The sequence below is a fragment of the Meleagris gallopavo genome, chromosome 1 (genome assembly GCF_905368555.1).
Source record: "Meleagris gallopavo chromosome 1, MGAL_WU_HG_1.1, whole genome shotgun sequence".
Lineage (NCBI taxonomy): Eukaryota > Metazoa > Chordata > Aves > Galliformes > Phasianidae > Meleagris > Meleagris gallopavo.
The window spans coordinates 168,611,990-168,622,746 of NC_139404.1; the positions used below are offsets into that span (position 1 = coordinate 168,611,990).

Here is a 10,757-nt window from a genome sequence, read left to right on the forward strand (position 1 = left end):
CAGCCCATATACTTCCAGAGGTTCCCTAGAGTGCAGTGTTTGTGTCCAAGGTCACAAAGAGCCATGAAAATGATTTGAGGTCTGGAGAAAATGCTTTACAGGAGAAGTCTTAAAGAGTTAGATCTACCAAGGCTTAGATATGACCAAATATTGGAGAAGTTCCATAATAGGTATCACAGCCTCTTGAGAAAAAAGTGTGTGTGAAAAAGATTTCAGCATAGTTGAGAATTCAGGCCAGTGTCCAGATGTGGAAATCGGAGACCTTCAAATAAGAAATTAAATCAAGATTTCAAGCTAGAAGTGTGGTTGTTTGATTGAATTAAGTACAGAAAGAAAAATGTGTTTGCCATGGAAAGAAATGGTGAGTTTATCATTTCTGGATACCATTTTGTAAAATAAGCTTTTAGCCAGGCCCGATTTATTGAACCCAAGTAAAAGTGAGGGGGTGTAACAGTGTGGGTTATTTCAGAAGAGGACTCAAGTTTCCCCTCATTCTAAATTCTCTAAATCTGTTGACTAGGTCCATCATGATCATACAGTGTTGTCTAGAACTGAATAAATCTCCATGCCATCTGGATGCAGTCTGTCCTCAAAGTTGGTATACTATTTCTCTGTATAATCAGGGGTAGCATAATAGTAATTATTACTGTTATTTTTCTATTTTTAAAAAGCATAGCATAAATTACTGTACCGCTATTTTTTTCCCATTTCCTACCATGGTTCACCACAATGTTGTGTGAGACTGATGAGCTCAGACTGGCTTCCTGAATGGGCAATAATGAATTTAGTGTCTGCTACTTCCTGGGCCTAATCGCTTCTCCCTATGCAGCATTAATAAACTGCTTCAAGATCTGTCCTAAAAACAGCATATTACTGGGATCAGGCTGAACCTCTTTCAAGGATGGCATGAGCAGAGCTGCACTAGGGACTAAGGCACTAGGGACATCAGTCTAAATGCTGGAGGAAGTGCTTTAGCACTGTGCCTCAGGGGGACCCGCAGCTTCTCCAACTTGTACAAACACCAGTGACTCAATCAGATTAATGAAGGCTCTTATCTGTATGTGTTTGATTCTTCCAATCTACTGATTTAAGACAGGTTTTGTAGAGTTAAGGATTTGTCAAGTCATTTGAAATTTTCCTGACAAGCACAGAGGACTCAGTCATCATTTGTCATTATTATCTGTATCCCATTACTACTACATGCTCGTGCTCTAAGCTGTGGAAAACTTTGTGGCTGTGGTAGAAGTTTTCCATACACAAAAAATGATTAGTAGACCAAATAAAATAAGACATCTGCACCACCTCAGTCCAGAAGTTAATCAGGTAACATCACCTCAACAATAATAACTTGTCTTAAATACCTCAAAAGCCTGTTGCGTTCCTCTGAAGGCTTGGAGGTCTTTGTCATCACCAATCCTATTGCACTAATCCAGCCAACATGAAGTGGATGTGTGTTCAGATGGGTTTCCCAACGAGCCTAATCGAGTGAATTCCTGCTATCTGTCCCTCTCCTGAGCTTAGAGAAAAAGTGCTCCAGATGCAGTCTTATAAATGTCAAGCTGAGGGAGAGAATCTCTTTCCTGAACGTACATTACCTTGCTGATGTAGACCATTGCATTAACAAGGTTGACCTTTGCTGCAGGGATATGTTGCCCTTGTTTCCCACCAGATCCTCTTACGCATAGCTGTTTCACAGGCAAGCAGTCCACAGACTGTTTCCATCCCAGATGCAAGGCTTTGTCTTATTGAACCTCATAAGGTTCCTATCAGACTGCTTCTACAGCCTGTCCATGTTCCTCTGAGTGGTGACCCCGCTGATGAGTGTGTTTCTTTGACCAAAATGATCTATGATCGAGTGACTTGCCTAGTGGATGAGGGAAAGGCTATGGACGTAGTCTGCCTAGACTTCAGCAAAGCCTTCAACACTGTTTCCCATGGTATTCTTCTGGAGAAGCTGGCAGGTACACTCTTGGCTGGCTGAAGAACTGGCTGGATGGCCAGACTCAGAGAGTGGTGGTAAACAGGGTCACATCCAGCTGGCAACGGTCTTGAGTGACGTTCCTCAGGGGTCAGTACTGGGGCTTGTCCTGTTCATTATCTTTATTGATGACCAGGATGAGGGCACTGAGTGCAACTTCATTAAGTTTGAGATGATACCAGGTTGGCAGGAAGTGTCAATCTGCCTAGGGGTAGGAAGGCCCTACAGACAGATTGTGTCACTCAGCTGAGGCCAGTGGGATGAAGCTCAGCAAGACCAAATGCCAGGTCCTGCACTGTGGCCACAACAACTCCAGGCAATGCTACAGGCTTGAGGCAGAGAGGCTGGAAGACTGTACAGAAGAAACGGACCTGGGAGTATTTGTTGACACTCGGCTAAGCATGAGCAAGCAATGTGTCCAGGTGGCCAAGAAGGCCAATGGCATCCTGGCTTGTATCAGAAATCATGCTCCTATGAGGAGCAGGAGTAGGGATGTGATCATCTGTCTGTATTCTGCACTGGTGAGGTCACACCTTGAGTACTGTGTTCAGTTTTGGGCCTTTCACTTCAAGAAAGACATTGAGGCCTTGGAGTGTGACCAGAGAAGAGCAACAAGGCAATGGAGGTGTCTGGAGCACAACTTTTATTGAGGAGTGGCTGAGGTAGCTGGAATTGTTCAGTCTGCAGAAAATAAGGCTCTGGGGACACCTTATTGCTCTCTGCAACTACCTGAAGGGAGGTTGTGATAAGGTGGGAGTTGGCTTTTTCTTCCATGTGACTAGCAGTAGGACTAGAGAGAATGGCCTCAAGTTGTGCCAGGAGAGATTCAGGTTGCACTTCGGTTCAGGAAATTCTTCTCCAAGAGAGAGGTTATGCGTGAAAACAGGCTCCCCGTGGAGGTGGTGGAGTCACTATCCCTGGAGGTGTTCAAAGAAACATTTAGATGTTGCACCAAGGAACATGGTTTAGTGGGAAATATTGATGACAGGTAGACAGTTGGACTGGATGATCATAGAGGTCTTTTCCAACCTTGGTGATTCTATGATTCTATGATAGAATGCTTGCCATACCTTGTTTGGTATCATTCACATACTTGTTGAGACAACACTCTGTCCCATCACTCAAGTTGTTAATAAAGAGGTGGAGAAACAGAACGGTCCCCTGTACTGATTTTTGAGGAACCCCAGTAGTTACTGGGTGTGATCTTGCCTTTGCACCATTGATCAAAGTGTCTCAAAACAGCAGCTCTTGCAGAAGTTAAAATTTTTGTCTTTGGAAATTTTTATTGCCCATAACTGAGTCAGCTGTAGTACCTTAAGATTTGCAGCTAGGCCAACCTCCTCTCAAATCTCATGCTAAACTATTTTTAATGAAGCTGGAAGGGACAAGTTCTTAGCTTGTGTGAACTAGGATAGCTTGCTGAGGAAATCCTGAGGAGGTGCAAATATCCTTCATTCTTTCACTCCACTCAGCAGAAAGTTTATACAATCAAACTCATCTCCTTAAGCTCATCTGGGCAGGATAATCCACAGTGAAATTCATTTTTAACACATCTGCTGTCATTTAAGGGGAGAAAAAGTACTCATTATGTTTTAAAGATGACTTTCACTGCCTTTGGTTTTATTTCCAACGTTTGGTGTCTCCATTAACATGTTAGGTACGGGTCTAACAGACAGCTGCTATTCTTGGTCCTGTCAACACATTTCACTGAACTAAAATGACAGTCACAGCTGTGACTCATTACAAGAAAATGGCCTAAATATAAAATTAAGGCTGGGTCAAAAAAGCCACAAGAGTTAAAAAGAGGCTGAGATTAACAGCATGACTGGGAACAGGTTTAGGCTTGGTGAAACATATGAGATGCTGCTGTTACTTTCCCCACCTTCCAAATAAGTACAGCACAAGGCTTTCCGAGAAGAGACTTTCCTTCAAGAAGCCAGCCTGTGAGCCCTCAGTACACGCCTTTGAGCACCTGCAGACTGAGTTCCTGGATGTGCCATGCACAGCACAGAAACAGATTAAATTATGGCAAAAAGGTAACGAAGTGACTGTGTGCACCCACAAATTTGATCTCTATTTATGGGAAGTTAGTCATACTTTACAGTAGAATGCATTCATTAATAGGTTAAGAAATGATTCTTACACCTTTTAATAAATGACTAATTTTGTAGAGTCCAACAGTTTCTGAATCATTTATCAGAAGAATGTGCGAGTAGCTTTAATACTTTCTCTTTGTTTCGGTAAAGGTGCTTTAAAAAATTGTACTGTTCGAGTCTGCACAGTGTCTATAAACCATGTTATAGTCATGCTTAAAATAGAGGCCAATTTTTTTTTTTTGTTTTACATAGCAGCAATAAGAGGTATAATGTGCAGATTTCAGCATCATGGGTTCTTTGCTAATGACTTACTGAAAGGTACTGTCTGAGAAGTCATTTCATTCCCTCTATCCCATGCCACCATATCAGCAATCTGATGATCCACTTAAAGACGCGACCACACTGCCTTGATTGAATAAAGCCTTAAATCTGGGGCTGTGGGCAAAGTTTATAGAGTCGTAGAATCATAGAATGGCTTGGGTTGAATAGGACCATAATGATCATCTAGTTTCAACCCCCCTGCTGTGTGCAGGGTTGCCAAACACTAGAACCATGTTACTTGTGAGAACAACGTGGAGAGAGATACTTTATACTGGGGAACTATCTTGTACTCTTCAGCTGCAACTCAAAACTAAATAGAAACTCAGATCTCCTATCTACCACATGCCACAATAATTTTGTATACTGTGAATGAACTGCTATGACTATGTCAACGAAGGAAGCTGGTTGTGCATCTGCAGATGAGCTGCCCTTCATCTCTGCTTTTTCTTCCTACAGACTGAACCTTTGGAAAATCTGTAGATTTTCTGCAGTGCCATTTCTGCCAGCATTGGAACTGAACATACCGTGGAAGATGAGAAACAAGGGTAAGAAGCTTCAGAGGAAGGCAGAAGAGACATACTGTCAGAAAAAGAACTTGGAGAAGTCATCTGGGCCTTCCAACCTGCTCCCTGCCAATACCACCAATGCCACACCACAGCAGCAATTCCGGTCTTCCCCAGCAAATACTGACCTAAGTCATTCTCTATATCCTCCCAGCTAAATGTGCAACAGTTCAAGTGTGGAAACAGGCTGTGTCATATGACTTCCTAATTAAAAAGGGGAGCCAGATGAAGATGCACGCAAGGGAGCGGCTGGATCTGGTCCCTGCCAAGTAACATGTCATACCACTAGGGCATGCTTGGCCTCTTTCTCCAGGGATGAGCTGAAGGCAGGGTGCTCCAAATGAGCAGCCAAAACTTCTGCTCATCAGGGCGGAATCTGAGGCTGCGCTGACTTCAACATCCTGTTCCTAGCGACTGTTAGCAGCATGCCCTCAAAGTGGACAAGGTAGAACTTTCTCCTACAGTTCAATTGAGGCCAAGCTTATGATAATGAGAGAAGCAAAGCAATGTAGCTTCACGGTACCCTGAACACTGAGGCTCCCATTTAGAGCCAGTCTTGACAACAGAGCTGGCTGCAAATGTACAGCAGCGTGCGGTCTGACATTTGCAGGAGCAGAGCCTCCTTGCCTGTGTAGCCTCTTCCAACACAGTTCTCTTCTGATGACTGGGAGCGAGGGGAGAATAAATGCAGAAGGATCAGTCTCATAATTCAAGATGTTCTTCATCTTAAATAGAATCTCACTGTGGAATCGGAATCAAATAGCAAAAAGTTAAAGTATTATACTTTGTAAAAAAATATGAATAGTCTGCTTTATATAACCTTTTTCAGCAGTGTAGGAACCGCTCCATCTTCTCTACTATGTTATTTTCTCTTTGCAACAAAAGCAGCAGAATTGTTAAGACTTTTTCTATTGTTCTGTAATAGAAAACATCTTTTAGGGAAGGATTGTCATCCCATTAATTAATGTAACAACCTAGATCCTGGTCCCTGCACCAGGAGAAGTGAGTTTCACTTACTGCTCAACATTTCTGCAGTCACTCAGGCTTGGTAGAAGTAAACTAATTTTGCAAGCACATGAAGAAAGTCAGAAAGATTGTCCCCAACCAGGATATGTGAAAAGTTAGGTTACAGATGGAACTGTTTCTGTAGATTAAGCTGTTCTTGTAGACCCTGCTTTAAGCAGAGGAGTTAAACTAGGTGGCCTCTAGAAGTCCATTCCAGATTCAGCTATTCTGTGAGCTGAGTTAGTCTGCCAACCACAGGGAAACCAGGTAGAAATGGAAAATTTCCTACATGCTGGTTTTGTGACTCTATCCTTCTTTTTTTTCTTTTATTTTTATTAAAAACAAACCAAAGTGAAACGTTTGATTTCTGGTTGAGTTCAATGTTCTTTTCAACCAGAAAGTGAAATGTTTTGGTTTTTCATTTTGGCAAGAAAATCCCCCAAATATTGGTTTTGGCTTTAGCTGTGTTCTGCTTCTGAACTGAAAAATCGATTATTTGTGTAGCCCTAAGTGTAAGGTAAATCCCATCAATCTCCATAAAGTAAAGAAACCTAATGACCAAATCTTTTCAATGAAAGGATACATTTACTGGCAGTGATGTGATATATTAAGACTATTTTCGAGCAGTTAAAAGTCCTCAAATTCTGCAAAGCCCAGGAAAAGCAATTCTGGAGTGCTAAGGAACTCATGTGCTTTAATCTCATAATAGAAACTACAAATATAACCTCTGGAACTAAATATCACTCTGTGAATGTTGTTACTTCAAGCCTGCATCTGCTGCTAAGAGAGAAAGAAATAGAAATGTTCAGTAGCAAATGGTATCTGCACCACAATCTTTTAATGTTTCTTAATTATGTGTATTGAAAGGGCTTACAGTGTAACTTAATGAGACTATTATCTCTTAGCCATAGCAGAAATAGATGTCTTGAAAAGCTAGAGTATTTGCAAAAGTAAAAGTGGTTTTTAAAACAGGCTGAGGAAAAATATGATTGTTCTTACAGGCATTTTAGTAATAGGACAAGGGGGAATAGTTTAAACTAACAGAAGGGAAATATAGATTAGATGTCAGAAGGAAGTTTTTTACTGAGAGGGTGGTGAGGTACTGGAACGGGCTGCTCAGAGAGGTTGTGGATGCCCTGTCTCTGGAGGAGCTCAAGGCCAGGTTGGTTGGGGCCCTGTGCAGCCTGGTCTAGCAGCTGACAACCTTGACTGTGGCAGGAGGATGGAACTTGGTGATCCTTGAGGTCCCCTCCAACCCAAGGTATTCTATGATTCTGTGATTTTGAAAAAGAAAGTTCCTCCCGTACTTTGGCATCTTTGCATTTCTGCAAGTAAATTCACAGCTTGATTTTTATTTTTTTTTTCCATTTTGTGATTTTAAATGGCAAAATACAAAGCATAGAAAGATGAAGGGAGAACTGAAAGTCCTTGGTCAGTCACAGGATTTTAATGCAATAGGAAAACTTACCTGACTGTTGGTACCATGAACACATATAGGCTCTGTAAGAAGGATAAAGAGAGAAGGTAAGGAGGTTGCTGCTTCAGTGCTGCACAAAGGAGTGTCTTGAGAGCGCAACACTTTGTTATGAGATGAATAACAAACCAATCAATTAATTATTGGCCTGAATTGTGAAGATAATTAGAAAAGAATGGAATGGAATGGAATAGCATAGCATAGCATCGCATAGCATCGCATCGCATCGCATCGCATAGCATAGCATAGCATAGCATAGCATAGCACAGCACAGCACAGCACAGCATAGAATAGAATAGAATAGAATAGAATAGAATAGAATAGAATAGAATAGAATAGAATAGAATAGAATAGTTCAGCTAGAATGTACCTTCAAAGATCACAGAATCACAGAACTGCATGGGTTGGAAGAGACCTCTAGAGATCATTGAGTCCAACCCCCTGCTAAAGCTGGCTCCCTACAGCAGGTGACACAGGTGGGCATCCAGACAGGTCTTGAATATCTCCAGAGAAGGAGACTCCACAACCCTTGTGGGCAGCCTGTTCCAGCCCTCTGTCACTGACAGTAAAGAAGCTCTTACTTGTATTTGTATGGAACTTCCTGCGTTTCACTTTCCGGCCATTGCCCCTTGTTCTGTTGCTGCAGCAATCATTTGGACCAATTGCTTGAATTGAGGATGAGGGAGAAGAATATGAAGAGGAAGTGCTTACAGGCCCAGAGGGTAACGAATAGATGCAGCTCTCTTATTTAAGAGTGCTCTTGCTCAGAAAATCCCCAAATTGCAAAGCACCTCCTCAAATTTCTTTACAGGGTGAACAGAGTGTGTAACTACTTTCCATTTCAGGTTGCAGAAGATCCTGGACCGGCTTGGGGATGTTCAAATCATCACTTTCCACAGTTTGGGACAGAGCTCTATTCACCAGGTTATCTGCTGCTCTTGGTGTAGGCACTGAGAGTGAAACCAAGAGGTCTCCAGAAAACTGAAGCATTTCCAGCCCACATGATTTACTGGATCAATCTTTGAGTTCTTTTTGAGCAACACATATCTTAAGATTTCAAATGAGTAGCAAATGAAGCATATTTTAGCACAGTACTGCAAAAATGTCAGTGACACTTGATAAGCTCATCTGTCAAGCAAAAAGAAAAATCAGCAATAGCTGCTGAGAACAAAATGCTATTTTACATTTACAAAAACCAAGTGCCACTGCTATATCTCATCAAAGCTAATTTTCCTCGGTTTTAAAGTGTTAAAAAATTTTAAGAGTTTTGCTCACAAAGAAATGATTAATTTTCTTTTTAATAAGCAGTTATGGCATTAGTCATCTCTTCTGATTCACAATGAAAGCTATGGGGCACAGTGGGATGTATTTACCAGGAGAGGTGTTGAATTCAGTCTGACATGTAGACTTTTTGAAGTATTATTACTTAAAGTTTTATGTATGAAAGAAGAAAGGCACAAAGTCTTCGAAACTGGGAATGGCTGAGTATAGAGAAACAAATGTTGAATAGGAAAAAAAAAAACTACAGTCCTGTCTATTCTTATGTCAAAAGCCTTCTATGTTTTTGGCATTTTTTTTTGGTACACTTATACCACCCCTGGAATTTTCAGGAATGCCAGCTTCAGTACTTGTCCTCTTGGCAGGAGCCTCCTGCAGGCATGTCCCTCAATCATGGACTCGCCATGATGTGGTCTTCACTCTCCTGTGTTTTCTCTGCCAGCTGCTGTAGTTTGCAGTGTTTGTCATCCTGGCTGTGAAGGGGTCCAGTTTTGGCAGTGTGCATGAAATTACTGTATTCGTCTATCTCCCAGCCAGGTGAATAGCTCCTGGGAACCAGGTTTAACAACTATATGAAGACCTACATCGCCTTTTTAGCTATACTGCAATGATCTAGCAGAGGGTTGTTAAGTTAGGGTAGTTTGGTTAGGTTGTGGTTGGACTTGATGATCTTAAAGGTCTTTTCCAACCTAAGCAATTCTATGATTCTATGATCAATACTTCCATTAGCCCTGCAGAGAAAGACCTGGGGGTACTGATGGATGAAAAACTTAGTATGAGCCAGCAGTGTGCTCTTGCAGCTCAGAAGGCAAGTGTTTCCTCGGCTCCATCAGAAGAGGGGTGGCCAGCAGGGACAGGGGAATAATTGTCCCACTCTACTCTGCTCTTGTGAGGCCCCATCTGGAGTACTGTGTCCAGGTCTGGAGCCCCCAGTACAAGAAAGACAGGCAGCTGTTGGAGGAGGAGGGCCACAAAGATGATCAGGGGACTGGAGCACCTCCCCTACAAAGACAGGCTGAGGGAGCTGGGCTTGTTCAGCCTGGAGAAAAAAAGGCTGCAGGGTGACATCATTGCAGCCTTTCAGTGCCTAAAGAGAGCCTACAAACAGGAGGGGAATCAACTCTTTGAAAGGGTAGATAACTGCAGGACAAGGGGAAATGTTTTTAAGTTGAGGGAGGGGAGATTTAGGTTGGATGTCAGGGGGAAGTTCTTTACAATGAGAGTAGTGAGGTGCTGGAACAGGCTGCCCAGGGAGGTTGTGGATGCCCTGTTCCTAGAAGTGTTCAAAACCAGATTGGATGAGGCCCTGGGCAGCCTGGTTTAGTATTAAACAGGGAGGTTGGTGGCCCTGACTGTGGCAGAGGGGTTGTAGATTCGTGATCCTTGAGGTCCCTTCCAACCCAGGTCATTCTGTGATTCTGTGATCAGGATATTTTGAAGAGGGCAGTGGTGCTGCCCCTCCCACAAGATGAATGGATCATGGGACCTGAGATGGACCAGTACCTCTGAATGCTCTGATTTCTTACTGAAGTGTTGGGAGCATTTTCTAAATCTCAAATTTACCTTGAACATTACCAAAGTGATGGGTACCATTATCTTCCCTTTAATGTCAGCTATAGCTCTGAAGTTAAGCTCTAGCCTTATCCGTGTCTGTGCACATTCTGGAAAAAAAAGATAGTTGAAGAGGTATTAAAAATGTCTTCTTACACTATACAGTAAGGAAAAAGAGATAAATAAGAATTACTCTTCATAGTTGCTGGATGGAAAAGAAATCTGATGTAAAAAAAACCCCAAAGTTCAGAATATATAGATTACATTCAGTGGGCTGTGAAATAAGATACAAAAGCTTGACAACTTGAAATCTTGAAAACTTGACTTCTGTTTCTTCACAGTTTCCTCACAAGTCAGAGGAGTCAGAATATAATGATGTTAGCCATGGTGAGAAGGTGGCTCAAACAGAAGCTTTTGTTCTCACCTTCCTGTCTCTTTCAAGCAGTCAATTCTGTCTTGAGTCCCATCTCCTCCCCAAGTTACCATGCTCT

At 42.2% G+C, this 10,757-nt stretch overlaps 1 protein-coding gene across 1 annotated transcript in view; it reads left to right on the plus strand.

The window, feature by feature from the left end:
• The window catches only part of LOC116217863 (uncharacterized), a 49,543-nt gene extending 40,084 nt beyond the window's left edge, over positions 1-9,459 (plus strand). The window contains exon 6 of the mRNA XM_085215952.1: positions 4,852-9,459. Within this exon, the coding sequence (XP_085072078.1) occupies positions 4,852-4,875 (24 nt within the window). The 3' untranslated portion in view covers positions 4,876-9,459. The remainder of the gene's footprint in view (positions 1-4,851) is intronic.
• Positions 9,460-10,757: the final 1,298 nt, after the last annotated feature.